Raw genomic sequence first — 18,964 nt, forward strand, 5'->3', positions numbered from 1 at the left:
TATGTCCCCAACTATCTACTCGATCTTACCCCTAAAATCGGAGGCTTATTGAGCCAGCGTTGTTGAGCCAACCATTACCTATGCCAATCTAAGGATAATCCCGAATAAACAGGAGTTCATAGTTAGCTCAAGATTAAGGTCAAGTTACCTAGGTCATCGTTTTGAAATAGTCAGTCTTAAATAGTAAATAACGTTATAAAATAAGAATGACTTATTTCTTGGTCCAATCTTGCGCAAACTCATTACTTCAAACGCCCCCCACTTCTCATGTTACTACATGTACGAATCAAGATCACTTCATCTGTAGCATTTTATGTTGGGATTGGTGTCCTAATTCTCCTGGAGTCTCGTTGTTTTATAAAGATACACATTGTTCAATGAATAAAATAAGTGTTATTTAATTCTAGCATTTACTCATATCTAATAAAAAAAGCTTATTGATTATCTTATGTGAACTTAAGCATGTATATGTGATATGCAAGTGGATCATGCCTTAAGTGATAACCTAAATCGAACTGTAGTATAAGGATTAAGGTGGGATACCTGATCCTGGTGACACTACGGATACGGCCCGCTTTGTAGAGATTTGCAAGTGTTGTAAACCACTACAGATGGTAGATCCTGACCATTCGTATGGAGACATAGAGTGGGGGTGTCCTATACAAAGAGTTTGTATAAGACCTGGACCACGAGATGACTAGACTCTGTATATAACGTCGTTGATACTAGGAACTTGCATCTCACCTAAACAACCATAGATGACACGACCTCAATCCTGAGTGTTTTGTGAACTTCTGCCTTTGAGGACGGTCCTTTGATTAGTATGGATAAGAATGGTCAGATTGCCAACTCAATATGCCTACCTTTTTGGGGACTTGTCTGATCTGGGAGCTGGGAACTCAATCCACAATATGAAATTCACTCTTTTCCCGAAACAGGGATACGGTGAGAGATTGCTCCCTTAAGGGCTGATTTCAGGGCTTAAACATAGTGACCACAGCTTCTCTTTGGAAAAGAAGACTCAGTCATAGTAGGACTATGATTTATGTTCATTAAAGGGATCAGTGGTACTTAAGGAGACAGATGTAACTACAGGGGCATAACAGTTATTGGCCCAACTGTACTTACGAGCGATCTGTAAAGGGTTGTCGCACTGCTGATTAGTTAAGATGGACACATAATATATCTGTAGTAAGGAGAGTTTAGCTGTCGGTCTTTAGTGGAGTGGCTGGCAGTTAATGGATGGTGGATCCCATGACTAAAGAGTTTAGTCAGTTATTCACGTACCGTTGGAGCTTCGGATCTACAGGTCCATGAGGTCCCCTTGGTAGCTTGGATTCATGTTGAAGGATCAGTTCTTGGTGTTGATTTGAAATATTCAATTTGACAATAGGTATTTTGATTATATGTGATATAATCGGTATGATGTATAAGATGCATCTAGTGGAGGATTGATGTAAATGAGATTTACATTAAGTACCATGGAATAGAAAAAGAACTATGATTTATATCTTTCATGAGATGAAATTTAAAACTATAGGTAGTATGATAAGTTGGTTATCATTTATATTTATAATAATATTAATTATTAGATAATTAATACTTTTTCTTTTAAATAACCAAAGTAGTGAGTGGTTATTGGATCATGGTAACCGTGAGTTTAAAAGGAAATCGGTTTCCTATTTTGAAAAAGGGTTTTTTACAGAAGTTTTTCACAAAAGTTTGAAAAGAATTTGAGTTTTCTCTCCGGTGAAAAGAAACTCATAGAAGTCGTCAAGTAAATACAGATTTACTAAATGACGATACTGGGCGAGCTAAGTGATCGTGCAGTGTTTACTAAACGATCGCATAGCTTTGCTAGACGATCGCTGGCCCAAGGTAAACGATCGTGTAGAGTCTGTACGCGATAGACCGAGCTAAACGATAGAGCTAAACGATCGCATAACTTTTGCTAGACGATCGCATAACTTTATTTAAACGATTGGGCATCGACCTATACAATAGGTCTCCGACTTCTTCACTTGCCCAGTCGTTTATGCTATCGTTGTTTTCTCCCTGCGTCTACGTCACACTAAGTCCGAACAGAGCCTACCATCTGGATTCTCACACTAAGAATACCAAGGTTGCCTTGTTGGTGGTGTCAGGCTCAACTCGACATCATCGAGGTTTTCTAGAGGCCGTTCGTGGTGCTGTGGAGGTCGTTCGTGTCGTTGAGGACAAGCACAATGTTCGTTCATGTTGCAGAGGAGATAGTGACCGAGGAGATCGTTGAGGACAAGTGCGAAGTGTTCGTGCGATGTTGTGGTCATGTAGATCGAGCCTTCGTGGTTGCAGTTGTTCAATCAGAGTCGCGCATCGGAGCGTGGAGACGCTTCTGCCATTGTTAGTACAGTTTTTCCCTCTGTACATTTGTTGTTTTACGCTGTAATTTCTATGTAAATTGTATAACCACTTGTATTGAAGTTGACTATAAATGATATGTTGATTCATGATTGTAATTTGGAATAGTCTTGCTTCCGCTACTCACGAAAATTGTGATTCCGATTTCCTTCACTTTACAACTCCTTGTAACAACTACATAGTAAGCCGCATCTGATAGTGTTACCATAATAAGGCACCCAACCTTATTCATATACTATATATCATTTAGACTATTTACTCGAACCTGATCCACTATTATGTCTCTACATAAAGTTCAAGTATTCATGTAATAGTCATGGATCTTTTAGTTTATTGGATTTATTTCTATAACGAAATAAGCAATTCATATATTCAATACAACTTTATTGAATCAAACTTCAATAAAAACTTTATTGATTTACAGAATGAGTTTATTGTTTACAAACCATGAGTTTTAGGACATAAAATCCAACAATGAGTGTTCCCTTAAGTGGTATCTCCGAGACTTGGACAAAAGACCCTATCCTCTCATTGGCCTAAGAGGAGTTTCTGTTTATTGGTTGGACCATAAACCGGTTGTTCATTAGAGGAGTACTGATACTTAAGAAGTCAGAGGTAACCCAAGGGTAAAACGATAATTTGACCCAGTTGGCGTTACAAACACTCGTGAAGGACTAACTTGTTGTTATTGGTCTATATCCCTAGACACATACATAAATCTATAATGAGAATATTGCATCTGTGGATTTTAGTGGAGTGTACCCACAACTAACGAATATTGATTAATTTGGCTAATGAGTTTACCCAATCAATCTCATATCATTGAAGCTTCTGATCTGTAGGTCCTCCAGGCCCCTTGTTAGCTCACTAAAGGATATCAAAGAGGAATGATTTGAATTGTTCAAATCGATTTGAGAAAATTGTATATTAATATGACTAATATGAAATTGATTATAGATGTGATCTATAGTTTAATTAAGTTAGAGAGAAATATTTGAATGAGATTCAAATACTTAATTTAAATGAATTAGATTCATAAAGAATTAATTAGTTAAATTAATTGAGAGGGAATGCAAATAAACATACGATGTTTGTTTAGGTTAATATTATATATACGTTAAATTGGATTTAATGTATAGATGGTTATTTAATTAATGTGCTAATTTATTAAATAGCACAAGGGTAAATTGGGAAAGACACTCTTCTCCATATAAATTCTTTCTTATGGCCCTTTTAGGGTAAGAATTTATTTTTGTGAGATTTACCCTAGCCATCAAAACACAAATCTTCTTTTTACTCACTAAGAAAATTTTCTATACCTCTTCCTCTTCCAATTATTTGGATACTACCTATCCTTCTATTGGAATCCTTGAGAATAACAAGGTTATTCTTGTGGTCATGTCCAAGTTCAATTTAGAAGAAGTTTGTGCCAAGATCGAGAGAATTTTTCATGGAGCTCGGGAATTTTCAAAGGTATGAATGGTTCTTTTTTAGTCTCTCTTCTCAAAATATGTTATTTCATATGTTTATCCTTCATATGTTATGTTTTAGAACATTGTATTTGTTTATTCAAAAATCAGTTTTTGAGATGTTAGGTGTTCTCATGTTTCGCTTGGGATCCGATCCCTACAATGATAATAGTGGAGCAGTTGTCAATTCTAAAGAACCTAGAAACCATAAGCGTGAAAAGCACATTGAGCGCAAATACCATCTCATCCGAAAGATCGTACATCGAAAAGATGTGATCATCATGTAGATAGCCTCAGAAGACAACATTGTTGATCTATTTACTAAGACCCTCACAGTTAAAGTGTTAGAGGGTCACCTAGTAAGTCTAGGACTACGAGTTATGTAAATCAAGGGCAAGTGGGAGAAGTCATGGGTATGTGATGCCCTAGTTTAATGTATTTATGTTTTTCTCTCACACTCAACATTGTATATATAGAACCTCATTGGAGTTTTAGTCAAGTGGGAGTTTGTTGGGTTATATGTCCTAAAACTCGTGGTTTGTAAACATTAAACATTCTATTTTACAATAAAGTTGTTACTGAGGTTATTTAGTAAAAATGTTATTGAATAAGTGAATTGCATATTTTAATCCTAAATATAATAAACTAAAAACCTCTAGTTATAGCATGAATACTTGAACTTTATGTGGAGACATAAAAGTGGATTGAGTTCGAAATAATAATCAAAATAACCTATAGTATAGGGATAAGACTGGGTACCTTAACCTGGAACACTATGGATGCGGCCCACTTTGTATTTGATGCAAACGATGTGATCTTAAATCGTTCACGTGGAGACATGCGAGTGACGGCATTCTATATATTGAGTTTGCATAAGACCAGATCACGAAATAGTTACTTTTACTTTATAATATCATTTATTGATAAGATTGACTACTTCAATTTGATGACCTAGGTAACTCGATTTTAATTCTAAGCTAACTATGAACTCTTGTTGATTTGGGATTATTATGTAATCTGCATAGATGAGAGTGGCTCAACATCACCGACTCAATAAGCCTCCCATTTTAGGGGTAAGACCGGGTAGATAGCTGGACACATAGTCTCGCAAGATGGAATTTACTTCTACCTGATTTTAGGGATAGTAAATAGGTTGTTCTCTTAAGTGCTAACTCCAGGTTTTGAACAAGAAGTCCCACCATCTCATTGGCCCGAGAGGGACTCGGTTTGGTGGTTGGACCACAAACCAATTGTTCATTAGAGGATCAGTGAGACTTAATGAGCAAGATGTAATTACAAGGGTAAAATTGTAATTTTGACCCAACTGTAATTACGAACAACTTGTGAAAGATCGACCTGTTAATCATGGTTATATCAAGTGGACATAAATATATCTACAGTGAGGGCAGCTAATGGGCTTTGGTGGAATGTCCTGATAGTTAACGATGTTGGTTAATTAAGTTAAAGAGTTTAGCTGGTTAATATCAGATCATTGAAGCTCATGATCTTAGGTCCAATAGGCCCCCTTACTAGCTCATAACGGACTAAATCTTAGGACAGTGTGATGAGAGAATTTGAAACGTTCAAACTCAGTATAGGAAATTATTGTTAATTATATGTAATATAATTGATGTTATCATAGTTTAATTGTTGAATTAAACAAATTGGAGAGCTGTAGAAATTTAAATATGATTTAAATATTACACATGAATAGTGATTCATGTTTAGGATTGGTGTTTAAATCAAGTTAATATTTTATAATAAATTAATTTAATTAACTAAATTATTTACTTAATTATTAAAATTAATTTTATTTAAAATTGTTTTAAGAAATTAATTTTTTTTTAAATTAAAACTTTTATTGATTTGATTTTTTTGAAAATAAATTTTTTAAATGGAATTAGGTTTAGTGGATTTTTTCCACTTTTTCCACTTCCTAACACTTAATCCCACTAATTAGTGGTTTATTTGGTGTGAAAATTACATGCAATTTGATTGCATGTGTTTCTTCTATAAATAGAAGAAAATTTGGCTAGAAAAATCTTCATGCAAGTTGAAATTTTGAAGAAAAAGTTGTTCTTCCAAAATTATACACCAAAACCACTCTCAAGCCCAAAATTTCCTTCAATTTCACCATAAATTGGATCTCACGATCTGTTTTAAGATTGAAAAATAGTGGGAACAACTCCATGCAATGGTCCACGACGAGTTCATGATCTAAATTACACAAAATATTGGGCCAATTTTGAATTTCTACAAAGGTTGTTTTCTCAAACCCTACTTTTATATTATGAACATGCATGCTTTAATCCTAAAGTTAATGTAATTAGAGTGCTTAGAATCCAGATAGCTTCTGCATGCACGTTGTATACTCTTATAAAGAGATTCAAAGAAAAGCACTATATGTTTTTCTCTCTGTCTTTCCATAAAGGATCCCAAAATCCCCTTGTTCCTAGAGAATAGTGGAGAAAATCTTTGGTCGCGTTCTTGTCTTGCTCGTGAATAGTTCGTATTATTTGTCTTCGAGACCGAGAGAAGATTCATTAAAGAGTTTCTGCAAAGGTATTATTCTTCTTCCCTTCAATCCTATAGAAAACTTGTTTTAGATTTTATTTTTTGTTATGTATTTATTATATAACAAAAAATGGGCAAAAATCGATTAAACACTTCTGCTATGGGATTTAATCCTTTACCCCCAAATATGCAAGTGTCTTAAACTAGATTCCTTTCCTGTTCATAGTTCAAAAGGTGTCTTCAAAACTGACTTACTAGGAATCCTGTTTAATAAGTATTAAGAGGTTCTTAATACATACATCCACAAAGATATAGGTTAAGATTAGTTAATTAACATACTCCCAACTATGTTCATTAATGTACGATTATACTTATTTGCAACACCATTTTTGTTGTGGTGTTCTTGCCATTATGTATCGAGTACATATACCATAACTTTCTAGGAATCTAGCAAATAGACCAAAGCACTATCCATTCTCATCATATTTTCTATAATATTCATCATTTTTATCAAATCTTACGGTTTTCACCTTTCTATCTTATTGTCTTTCAACTTCATTGATAAATACCTTTAAGACATTTATCGCTTGAGATTTTTCATGTAACAAGTAGATAGATTCATAACATGAAAAATCATCAATAAATGTAATGGAATACTTTTCTCTACCAAAAGATGGAACACCAAAAGGCCTACAAATATACATGTATAATTTCAAAGAGCTATAAGCTTCTTGTGGCTACTTTATTAACTATGTGTTTTGTTTATTTTCCCTTACTACAATCTACACAAATTCCAAGACTGACAAAAATAAAATTTGGAAAGATTTCATTCTTTACAAATCTTGCATAGTACAAGAACCATCAAACTTAATGGTAGTTAAGGTACTCACTTGTGTTCCAACAAGTAATTTATCAGTCGACTCAAACTAAGAATATTTTTTCATAAATTTCATAAAATCTTTAGCATTTTCAATTTATTTTTTAATTATGGACTTGATATTGTTTTTTATAGTCATTTGCATAAATATTAGGCTCGATTTATTTGATCCTTTTCAAACTTTATAAAAAGATATTTCCTCTGCACTACTAGCATTAGTAAGTGCGGCAGGTTTCTCACTTAAAGTGCTAAATCAAAATCCAAAATACAAAGATAGAATCAGATTTCTTCGCACTAATCAGGAAAATTGAGCCCATTAAACTTGATTATAGACGTAGCTTGTGAATGAAGAGGAACGGAAGCAGATACTAAATACATAATAAATATGTTTATACATTATTGCTTTAAGAAATAAACTTAAATATATAATTTAGATACAGATAATATTAAATAATCATTAAGCATATATTGAAATTCTTCTTTAGAAGATACAACAATATACAAAATACATACTAGCTGAATTTAATTTCACATAATTGGTAATTAAAATGGTCAAATTAGATACATTAGTTACCTTTGGATATACTAAAAATATCTAACCAAACACCTCAATTAATCACAGTAAGGTTCAAAATTACAAAACTATTAATCAAACCTTTAGACAATCCAAAATTTTTTATAATAATGAAAATCAATATACTCATGATAATATCTTTGATGTTTCATAATAACATCTTCTTCATTAGCATCACATAAACATGAGTAATCGGGTTAAACTTAATTTGATATCTATTGAACTTACTAATTTGGCCACTTTGTTGACTAACAAATTATTCATAATATAGATATCATAATAAAATAACCACAAATAATTTATCACCTTAATTTCCAAAACATTATCAATAGAATTCTATAAGACCTGCTGATTTGGCCACTTTGGCGATTAACAAATTAAGATATATCATAATAAAACAATTACAAATATGAGTAATTAAATTATCTTTAATTTGATATCTATTGAACTTACACTTACCGATTTAGCCACTTTGGTGACTAACAAATTATTTATACTATACAAATTATAAAAAAAAAATAATCACAAAAAAATACATACTTTAAATTATTCTCGTATATATACATAACATATAAAATATAATAAACGTGAAATTTAAACATGCATAATTTATTATCTTCTAAACTTAATAGGATAATCCAATCATATAAAATACATAAATGTTGCATAACATTAGTCTAAAAAATTTGAATTCAAAATAAGCAATAATTTGAATTTTGAAAAACATAAATAATTGATAGTGGTTATCTTTATCTTTATTTTTGTTAAATCAAAAGATAAAAATGATTTTCCGTTGAGTACTACAACTTTGTTTTTTAATTTTCATTTTGATATCTATATGAAACTTACTAATTTGACCATTTTGGTAACTATCAAATTATTCAAATATCAAAATAACATAATTCCAAGTAATTTATATCATACAGTTTACAAAACATTAATATTGCAAATAATTCTATCAACGAAATATGAAAACTTTATACATTTCATTGTGTGATTTAAATTACAAGGATAAAAACATACTTTATTCATGGTATACATAATGCATAAGGATAAAATAAACACATAATTTAATACATAAGCATAAAATGAACACATAATTTACTTTACTGAACTTGATAGAATTTAAATTTCTTGGGATATAATACATTAACATTAAACCTAAAGGGTCGTGATTCTACAAGGGTAAGCTAACTCCAAAAACCCGTCAATTCGATTTCTAAAATGGATTACTAATCCTTAACCTTTTACAAACATCACGAATTAATATCTTACTGTTGTGATATACAAAAGAAAATATAGCATAAATTTATTTAATATTTACTTTGCCTGTCCCAGATGATTTTAAGTTCTCAATTGCCACGACTAGTGCATGCTAATGGAAACTTTAATTTATAGATATCATATGCAATATGGACGTTCCGAATGGTAACAAATCGCAGAAGCCTTCTTAATTCACAAATACTATTATTTTCCGCGAAAACATAAAAGACGTACAATAAATTGAAAAAATCACAATTCTTAATACCACATGTAAATTAACTTCACGATGGTACGATAAAACTCTAATACTATATAAAACAATAAATGTCAAAGAGATGATTTTCACAATAACATTAACTAGAACAATATACCTTGATCTATGATAAACGATCTCGGATTATTTTTTTCTCTAAAACCTAATGAGAACCCATCCCTAGAATTTTTCTCTTTATACAGACCTCCTATCAAAATGTTTTATTACAAAATTATCTATTAATTATATCTTATTTAATTTAGAAACTATTTTTGCTTAATTAACTTAATAAAATAATAGCCCTAAAAGATAAAATAATAGATAATGTATATAAACTATATTAATGATAATACTAAATTTAAATAAAATCTAACAGATCGAAGAATCCCTTCTCCATTAGTATACGAAGCACAATGTACTTGGAGTGTGTCTCCAACCTTACCATAACACAATCTTCAAAACCTTCAAAGATCGACACAGCCACAAGTTCGTGGTCAAGAGTGTCTTCACACAACGACATCACTTAGAATTCTTTCGTGAAACGGCCAAATCATAAACCAAAAACTGAAGGTCTTTAAATAAGCACAGCGGATACCTTAAAAGACCCTAACTACCAAAAATACTCTCCCACAAATAAGGAAAAGATCTGCAGCAAAACTACCGACGAAATTTTCCACATAAGAAAAGTATTTGACAAAAACAGCATTTCCAAAAACCATCAAATGAAGAGACAACCTACATAACATCTTAAAACAAATATGGCCAAAAGAAGAAAAGGACTCGGAGTAATGTTTCTTCGTTGATATGCCTTGAACATACACTATCTATGCAGATAAAAACACTCCCCACTATTTCAAGAGTCGGTTAAACTTAAACCCATCCTTCTGACCAGTCTATCCACATCACAATGACAGTTAAGTTCAATGTCCAAACAGAAACAACCAAACAAGAGATCAGACATCAAATATATCAACAATGTCTATTCTATGAACTTCTATAAACATACACATCAATCATAATCTCATAAATTTTATATGCAAATGCACACAATATTCTGTAACAAGAGGTACTTTGCAGAGCCTGATCAAGTGCAGTTGCAGGGGTCAGGCATGGAAGTGGAAGAGGGAAAAAGAAGTTCAGGAAGATTGGCCTACGAGGACGTCTTTATAAGGGGTCGATCTGGCTTCCCTTCCTTTCTCTTCATCGACATGTCGTTTTCTCCTCCCCTGATCCTCTAGAATTAGGGGAATCCTGCCTTCTCTCTCTTCGAGAAGCCGTTCATTTGCCCCTCCACGAAGCTTTTCAAGTCGCAGTCCCTCAAACTGCTGCATCTTGAACACCTTAAGCACATTTGACAATCCGCCTAACAAGAGTGATAAGCTCCCAAAGATACCTAACCAAACCCAGTTTTTACCCTGCATTCACATCCTCGTCAACACATGAAACTTTAGTAGAATGCCATCCATTATGAAGCAAACATGTGCAACCATTTTTTTAGATGAATATAACACTTTAGTTTGTAGAGTACAGCAAAATAACATGAACTACTATGGTTCTAGTTCCTACTTGGTTCCTAGGCTTTTATTAGTTTCATTCATCAATATATTTTGATTTGTGTACCTGACATCATCGACATTATATCATTATTGATTGTGTAACCATAATCTAGTGCGAGGTTTTTTCCTTTGTGTGGCATGGCAAGCGTTTTTAGTTGAAAGAGTGGAGAAAAAGGTAGGACTAACATTACAGTTCAATCAGTTATGCTCCCCGTCACAAATAACCTCTTGCAATAGAATTTGTTAAATGCGTTGTTTATTCATTTTTTGACAAGGTTTAGTAAGAGTAAACATATGCAAACAAAATGAATAGACTCAGTGTCGAGATTTCTTCTTGGATTACTACTCATAATCACAAATATAGAACATTGGGTCATCATTAAATTAAGTATACATAAACATAATATCCTACCAAACTGCCCTTCCATTTTACCTGTACCTGATAAGGAAATAAAGAAACTAAAAAGTACTAAAGAAATATGATTGTGCAGAAGGTATGAATCTTTACTCTAAACCTAACAAAATTAGACTTAACATACACTTTTACTCAAAGAAGGACAATCTGCTTAGATTGTGATATAGGAATATCAGAATGTAAATGTAACCTAACATGTTAATGCTATAAAGTATATGCAAGAAATTATATAATGTAACATAAACACTATCTCAAATTTTCACTATTGACAGTAAAGTTTACATATTCAGTGTCACCTACCAGAAGTCTGAGTCCGTGATGGGCTAACTTGGCCTGCTCATATCTATTGAGTACTGCTGCAACGAAGAACAGCAAGCTTCCAATTAAAAATGGAATATGGACACTCTGTTGCAAGATTTGAACATGCCCATCGGCCCTCTCATAGATTTGGCATGAGTTAAGGATTGATCCAAGCATCCATAAGGCAGGACCCGCGATAAGCATATTCGAAGCATGCTTTTCTAGTTTGTAATAATCATGTCCCTTTTGTTCCTGCAGCATTGAATCGAATGGCAGCTCTTGTAAAGTGCAGAAGGAGGAAAGCAAACATGAATGCGGTAAAAAGTTAACATTAAGAACGGAAGGAAGTTGATCAAATAGTTTTCCTACAATATGCAATCATTGAAAACCGAGGGTGAGATTTCTTGATTTGGCCATAGCTTCTGGTCTTTGACATGGGGTACGAGGAGCGAGGCCTCGAGTGATAGCATACAACAAAGTCAGGTGAGCCCAAAACATTGTCACGTACTTACAACGACACTGTTCTACAGGAACAACTAAACATTGCTGAAAATTGGGTAACTAAACATTGTGACGGTTTTTGTTAATGATTGAAAAAGTGAAAATTGGGTAACTATGGCTGAAAAAACCACAAAATCTTCCAATCTAACACTACACATTTTACGCTTTTTTGTTAAACAATTACCAAACACAATGTTGATTTTATTAATTGAAGGAACGAGAAACCGAAATGTTGCCAAACGGGCCACATAACTCACTCAGTCACTCAATGCTCCAAATTATCAAAAGATTCACAACTAACGATAGGGACAATGGCATTGGCTTCATTTACCCTGAAAACTTGAAACTCCCCAAAGAAGTTAATGGTTCTAAAAGGGTTGCTGATGTCGACTATCTTATAGGTAGAGAAAGTAGTTACTATAGTTGAATCACTGATACAGAGAAAATCCTGGAGTTGGAGTTCATTCGTACCCTAAAACTATTTCTAAAATCCAAGACTTACAATAGAAGAGAACAAGAGTAATCAAACTAGCACACAGCAAATCTCATTAAACCAATTCTCCAGCCCCTCAAACATTCTCATCAAGATCGACAAGTGCAATTTTGTTAGTTCAACAAATATGAAATTCCAAAAGCGAAAATAGTATATTATTAACCTAGAAAATTAAAAGAATCGGAGGAAGCAAGCAAACGATTAATAGGGACCTGAATTAGAAGAAACAGAGCACCCAAAGACAAGAGCAACGACCCAATCGCCTGAAGAAACGGAACCGAAAATTCCACAAAAAGAAGCTGTGCATCATACTGAACAAGCAGCGGCAACCGGTAATCAATTCCGGCGAGATGGGCGAAGAGATCGTGCAAATTAACGATCGTAATTAGGGCAGTGGCGAACAGAATTAGAGCCAAACCGGACATGGGTTCTCGGGAAAGCTGAGCAACGAAGCCCCCAAGAAGAAGAACAGTGGCGAACAAGTAGAGGCCGGCATTGATGTACTCCGCCCGGTTCCGGACCGGCCGAGGGCCGTACACTCTGAAATCCCTGGCGGAAACTAGCTTGACCATGCCGTCTTTGATTCTGGGTTTTGATTTGGTTATCGGTTTGATAATGGGAATTGGAGATTTTGCGGGATGGAAAAAAATGGAAATGAGAATCTCTGAGTATGAGTTTAGAGAGAGAGAGTGAGAGGTAGGAGAGAGAAAGGGATTTTGTTGATGTGTTACGTACGTGGCTGCATGCATGGAGGTGTTCAAAGATATGGAGTCATTGAAAGTTGAGCAATCAACTGTGACACGTGGCCTCTTAATTTTTCCCCATTACAAATGGATTAAATGTCACGTCAACGATAATACTGAAATCTTCTTTTTCTTTTCTTTTTTTCTCTTTAAACTAAGATATTGAAATCTGAGTTGGATAGATTTATAAAAATAGTTACAAGGGGTTTTTAAACATCTACAAAATAGATCCATGTTAGGTTAATGTCTTCGCATTTCATTTTCTATATATATAAAAAAGAGTTTATTGACCTCTTTATTTTCACTGATGTAAGTAGTTATTTATAATTAACCCACACTTATATATATATATATATTATTCTTTCTTTCTCATGCGTGTTTTCTCTCTCATGTATGCATTCTCTCTTCCTATGTTTTAAGGTTATTTCTTCCTCCTCTCTCTCTCTTCTCCTTCCCTCTCCTTATTTTTTCTCCTTCCAGTAGTGTGAGTTACAAGTAAGAGACGGACGACGAGACGAACACAGAACGACACGACCCGCGTGGGACAAATCGATGCGCGGTCGGACTAGGAGCAGATGAACGGCAATGAGGGACTCGGAGTGGGCGAACGACGATGATGGACTCCGAGCAGACGTACAACAGACTTGATTCAACTTTTAATTTTATTTTATTTTCCTATTTTCTATATACACTATGATATATATATATGTACTTTTTCTCTCTTTTTTTTAGCTTTTGTATGAAATTTGATATATACTGTGATATATGTATTCATTTACTTGATATAAACGAGAGTTTTATTTATTTATTTATTTAGACTTCATGTATTATGATATATACAAATTTTGATTGTTGTGATTTCTAGCTACCTAGATGGTATATATGATATATATATTGTGATGTAAATGAAATGTGCGAAGATTTATATACTGTGGTATATTTATATTTTATATATTGGTTTATATTGTGATTTATGTCAAACATTGAGTCAATTTCTAATTTAACTATAGGATATTTCATATATTTGTTAGAATATTTCCAAATACCTAATAAAATGTTATAATGTATATTTAAAATAACCATGAATCCGTAAAAAAAAAATCAATAAGTTGATACGTGAAAACCAACGTAAATAAAAAATAAAATTTAATTAAATGCATTTTCTCTCTCCAAATTGGAAAATACATACTGTGATATATATAATAGTTTATTTGATATAAATGAGAGTTGTATCAATTTATTTGTATATGTTTCAAGGTATATTGACAATGTTTGAATGTATATTGATATATATATCAAAACATCGGGGAATATATCACTGTCACAAGTGATATCAAATAAACAATGGAATATATCACATTAAAACAAATAATAGTCAAAACAAAAAAGGGTATATATCACACAATATTAAAAATCAAATAAGGGTATATATCACATAATATTAAAAATCAAAGAAACCGAGAAATGAAAAATAAAATCATACATTTTCTATTTCTAATTGAAAAATGAAAAAAATATATATAATAAATACATTTTCCATCTCTAATTGAAAATAAGAAAAAAAATTATATTAAATTCATTTTCTCTCTCCATAATAAATGCATTTTCTTTCTTCATTATTAAGGTAGCTTTGTAAATTGAGAAATATATATATATATATAAACTAGATATAAATAAATGAAAAAAAAAGTATAATTGTCCAAAATTAATACTAAAAGTCATCTTTTAAAGAATTCAAATTTTAAGACATTTATGAAATATAGGACATTTTTTAGACCTTCTATGTAGAAACCCCTAGTTACAAATAGTGATCATTGCATATATAGGCCTAATTTGATAACCATTTTATTTTTTATGTTTGGTTTTTGAAAATTAAGCCTATAAATATTTTTTCACTTTTAAATATCTTGCTTTGACATCTACATTTTATCCGTATTTTTAAAAACCAAGTTAAAATTTGAAAACTTAAAAGGATAATTTTTTGAAAACATATTTTGTTTTTGGGAATTTGGCTAAGAAGACAACTCTTCTACTTAAAATTGTTACAAACCATGGTAAGTAAATAAAAGAAAATAGACTTAATTTTCAAAAACAAAAAAAATGAAGGTCCCGTTTTGTAACGATTTTGTTTCTTATTTCTGTTTTTTAAAAGAATTAAGTCTATAGATACTACTTCCACCTCCAAATTTCTTTATTGTTATCTACATTTTACCAATGGTTTAAAAAATCAAGCCAAAATTTTGAAAAATAAAAAAAGTAGTCTTTAAAAACTTGTTTTTGTTTTTTGAGTTTAGCTAAGAATTCAACCATTACTTAAAAAAAATGCAAATTATAAGAAATGAGTAGAAAATAGACTTAATTTTCAAATAACAAGATTAAATACTAAAATGGTTATTAGACGAGACATTTGTTTTTTAGTTTTTTTTTAAAAACTAAATATGTAGACATTATTTCCACCTCCAAATTTATTTTTTTATTATTTACTTTTTACCAATGTTTTAAAAACCAAGTCAAATTTTGAAAATTAAAAAAGTTAGCTTTTAAAAATTTGTTTTTGTTGTTTGAATCTGGCTAAAAATTCGACTATTATACTTAAAAAACATGCAAATCATGGTATGAAATGGGAGGAAATAGACTTAATTTTCAAAAACTAAAAATCACAAATGAGGCCGAAATGGTTACCCAACAAGGTCATAGTACTCATGCCTAAAATATTAGTAGATATAGCACAATGCAAAATAATTTGTAAAGATGGACAAATTTAGATTCAACTCTCGGAGTCTATCAATGATAGATTATGTAGCTTGTAGGAGTCTATCAATGATAAAGTGAATAGATTTTACTATATTTGCGGTTCTTTAAAAATGTTTCTATTATAAGTATGATGATAATAGATGCCCATTAAATGTTCATGTATAGTGTTCATTGACCATGTGTCATGCCCTAATTTCCCAAAGTGTTGTCCATGTGTCTCAACATTATGCTTTATTAGTGTCCATGTAATCCACCTCCTATTTGCCAAATTGCCTATAAATAGTGATGTTTGGTGGGTTTTGGAACATACACCCAGTAAAATCCAAAAAGATTGGAGAAAGTGGAGAAATCCATCATTTTTATTTTATTTACTTTTGTTATTTATTTCATATAATTATATATTATATTTATTTTATTTTATTATTATATTATATTATATTTATTTTAATATTATTGGTATTTGTAATCCCGTTGTGCTCCTCAAGTTCATAACACATTATCAACACGAGCTCCTATCATTTTCCTCGCTAAAGGTATGTCGATTTTTCTCTCTTTGTTATAATTAATAAATTAAACATTGTTTTACATATTTGATATATATTAAAATTTTAATATAAATATAATATTTTATAATAGTGTTACTATAAAAATATTATAAGATTAGAATTTGTAGCATTTGATATTAATTATAATAATTATTTGTCATTAGTGCTTGATGCCAAAATACACCTGGATGCCATAAATATGTGATGATCATAAAACAATTTTTCTTCTTAAAGCTCAATGGATGCACTTAAAGCTCCAAAATTTTAAATTAATATGTAAGAGAAGATATTTTTCTACATTTTGGATATGCTCCTACAATAGCAATATCGAGAGAAAGGTTTTAAACAATATTCTAAACTAATTTCATGTCTTCTCGTGGCTGAAAAAATAACGAGTTATTGATGAAAAATCATGAATCTCGACCAACTAGAACAATACCATTCCCTAAAGTAAATGTTGTGGATGTTAATAATCGTGATTTAGGTTGTAGTCGCGGTCGAGTTCGTGATCGTGGCAAGGGCATAAATAATAATTATTTCCTTGGTGGTCGTTCTAATCATTCAAATTTCAAAAGAACCACACAAAATGATGATCACAAATAAAAAAACTCTATAAGATAAGAGCTCAAAAAGTGTTGAAAATAAATGCTTCTGATGTGGAATGACTAGGTAATGGTCACGTACCTATCATAGGTCAAAACACTTAGTTGATCACTATCAAGCCTCCATGAAGGAAAAAGGGGGAAATGTGGAAGCAAATTTTGCATACCAGTATAATGAGATATTTTACTCATCCAATATAACAAATTTGAATGTGGTACATTTTTTCAGATCTTCTGAAGAGAAAATTGGCACAGTTGATGGCATAATAAACTTTTCTTTTGATTTTGAGAATATTTAGTATTAATGTTATCCCTTTTTTATGTTTTTTTCCTTGGTTAATATTAAATTTTACATATTTCAAATGTTATTTTTCCTATTGTAATTATTTTTTTTATGAAGAAACCCGGATCATTTTCATATGTTTGGTGACTAAAAAATGAGTAACGAAGATATATGTTTGACAGACAGTGCAACTACTTATACAATACTTACAAGTAGAAATGACAATGATGGAAGCAAAAGTCAATATGATATTAGGTTTTGCAAAATTGATTGAAGACTTTGGAAAAGTAATAATATTTTGCCTAGAGGAACAAAATTTACAATTGACAATACATTGTTCTCTAGTCAATTAAAGAGAAATTCACTTAGTTTTAAAGATATACGTCAGACTGATCAAAAAATAGTATCTTTATATCATATCTACTGTCTCATATGAAAAACGTATATTGGATTATTTGCCTACTTTATCTTATGGATTATATTATACTCATATACGAGTAATTGAAACATATGCGACAATGAATCTGAAGTTCATAAATCCATACATATTTACAATTTGGCATAATAGATTAGGTCATCCAGGGTATATAAAGATGAGAAAAATTATTGAGAATTCAAATGGACACCCATTGAAGAGCTAGAAGATTCTTCAATCAAATGCATTATCATTGATGCTTGCTCTCAAGGAAAATCAATAATTAGACCATCACCAGCTAAAGTGGGGACTGAATCACCTACATTTTTAGAACAAATTCACGGTGATATATGTGGACTTATTAACCCACCAAGTGGGCAATTTAGATATTTTATGGTATTAATATACGTATCTAGCGGATGATCACACATGTGTGTTGGGTTTTATGCCCTAAAACTTATAGATAGTAGGTGTTATTAATTGACCGTCATCAATAAAGAGTTATATATGTTAATTCAATAAATGTTATTGTGTTGTTTTCTATTTTGTCTTAATAACCTCAAATCCAATAAAATAACATACAAGGCTGCCTCACGAGTCTTTAACTATGTATGTGGAGACATACAGGGATCAATGTTTAATACAACCTAAAGGGTCTATAGTATGGGGATAAGGCTGGGTACCTTATCCTGGTAACACTATGACCCACTTTGTATTTGATACAAACGCAATGATCCAACACGTTCGTATAGGTGATATGCGAGTGGGGGTATCCTATGCAATGAGTTTGCATAAGACCGGATTGCGAAATAGTAACCATTAGATGTAACACCGTCAACTAGTTATGTTTCTATTTCACTAGGATGACCTAGGCAACTTAGTCTTAATCTTGAGTATATTATGAACTCATGTTCACAAGGGATTGTCCTTTGATTTGTATGGGTGTGGCCAATTCGCCGACTTAATAAGCCTAGCATTTTGAGGATAAGACTGAGTAGGGAGCTGAG

General features: G+C 32.0%; 1 protein-coding gene across 1 annotated transcript; it reads right to left on the minus strand.

Moving 5' to 3' along the window:
• Positions 1-10,317: 10,317 nt before the first annotated feature.
• On the minus strand, positions 10,318-13,346 carry LOC120067318 (polypyrimidine tract-binding-like protein). The gene is made up of 3 exons (XM_039018879.2): positions 12,828-13,346; positions 11,622-11,873; positions 10,318-10,765 (listed from the first exon to the last, which is right to left on the minus strand). The coding sequence occupies exons 1-3, from the start codon at positions 13,185-13,187 to the stop codon at positions 10,487-10,489; spliced, it is 891 nt and encodes a 296-aa protein (XP_038874807.1). The 5' UTR covers positions 13,188-13,346; the 3' UTR covers positions 10,318-10,486.
• Positions 13,347-18,964: the final 5,618 nt, after the last annotated feature.

This window comes from Benincasa hispida, chromosome 12 (genome assembly GCF_027475165.1).
Source record: "Benincasa hispida cultivar pf3 chromosome 12, pf3_genome.v1.1, whole genome shotgun sequence".
NCBI lineage: Eukaryota > Viridiplantae > Streptophyta > Magnoliopsida > Cucurbitales > Cucurbitaceae > Benincasa > Benincasa hispida.

What these genes read in the sequence shown, in the direction of transcription:
- LOC120067318 (XM_039018879.2), bottom strand. Translation starts at nt 13,187, where the DNA reads ATGGTCAAGCTAGTTTCCGCCAGGGATTTCAGAGTGTACGGCCCTCGG. An exon ending in CTCTGTTTCTTCTAATTCAG is followed by an intron (nt 11,874 to 12,827) that starts GTCCCTATTAAT and finishes TCAATGCTGCAG; the next exon opens with GAACAAAAGGGACATGATTA. An exon ending in ATCACGGACTCAGACTTCTG is followed by an intron (nt 10,766 to 11,621) that starts GTAGGTGACACT and finishes ATGTGAATGCAG; the next exon opens with GGTAAAAACTGGGTTTGGTT.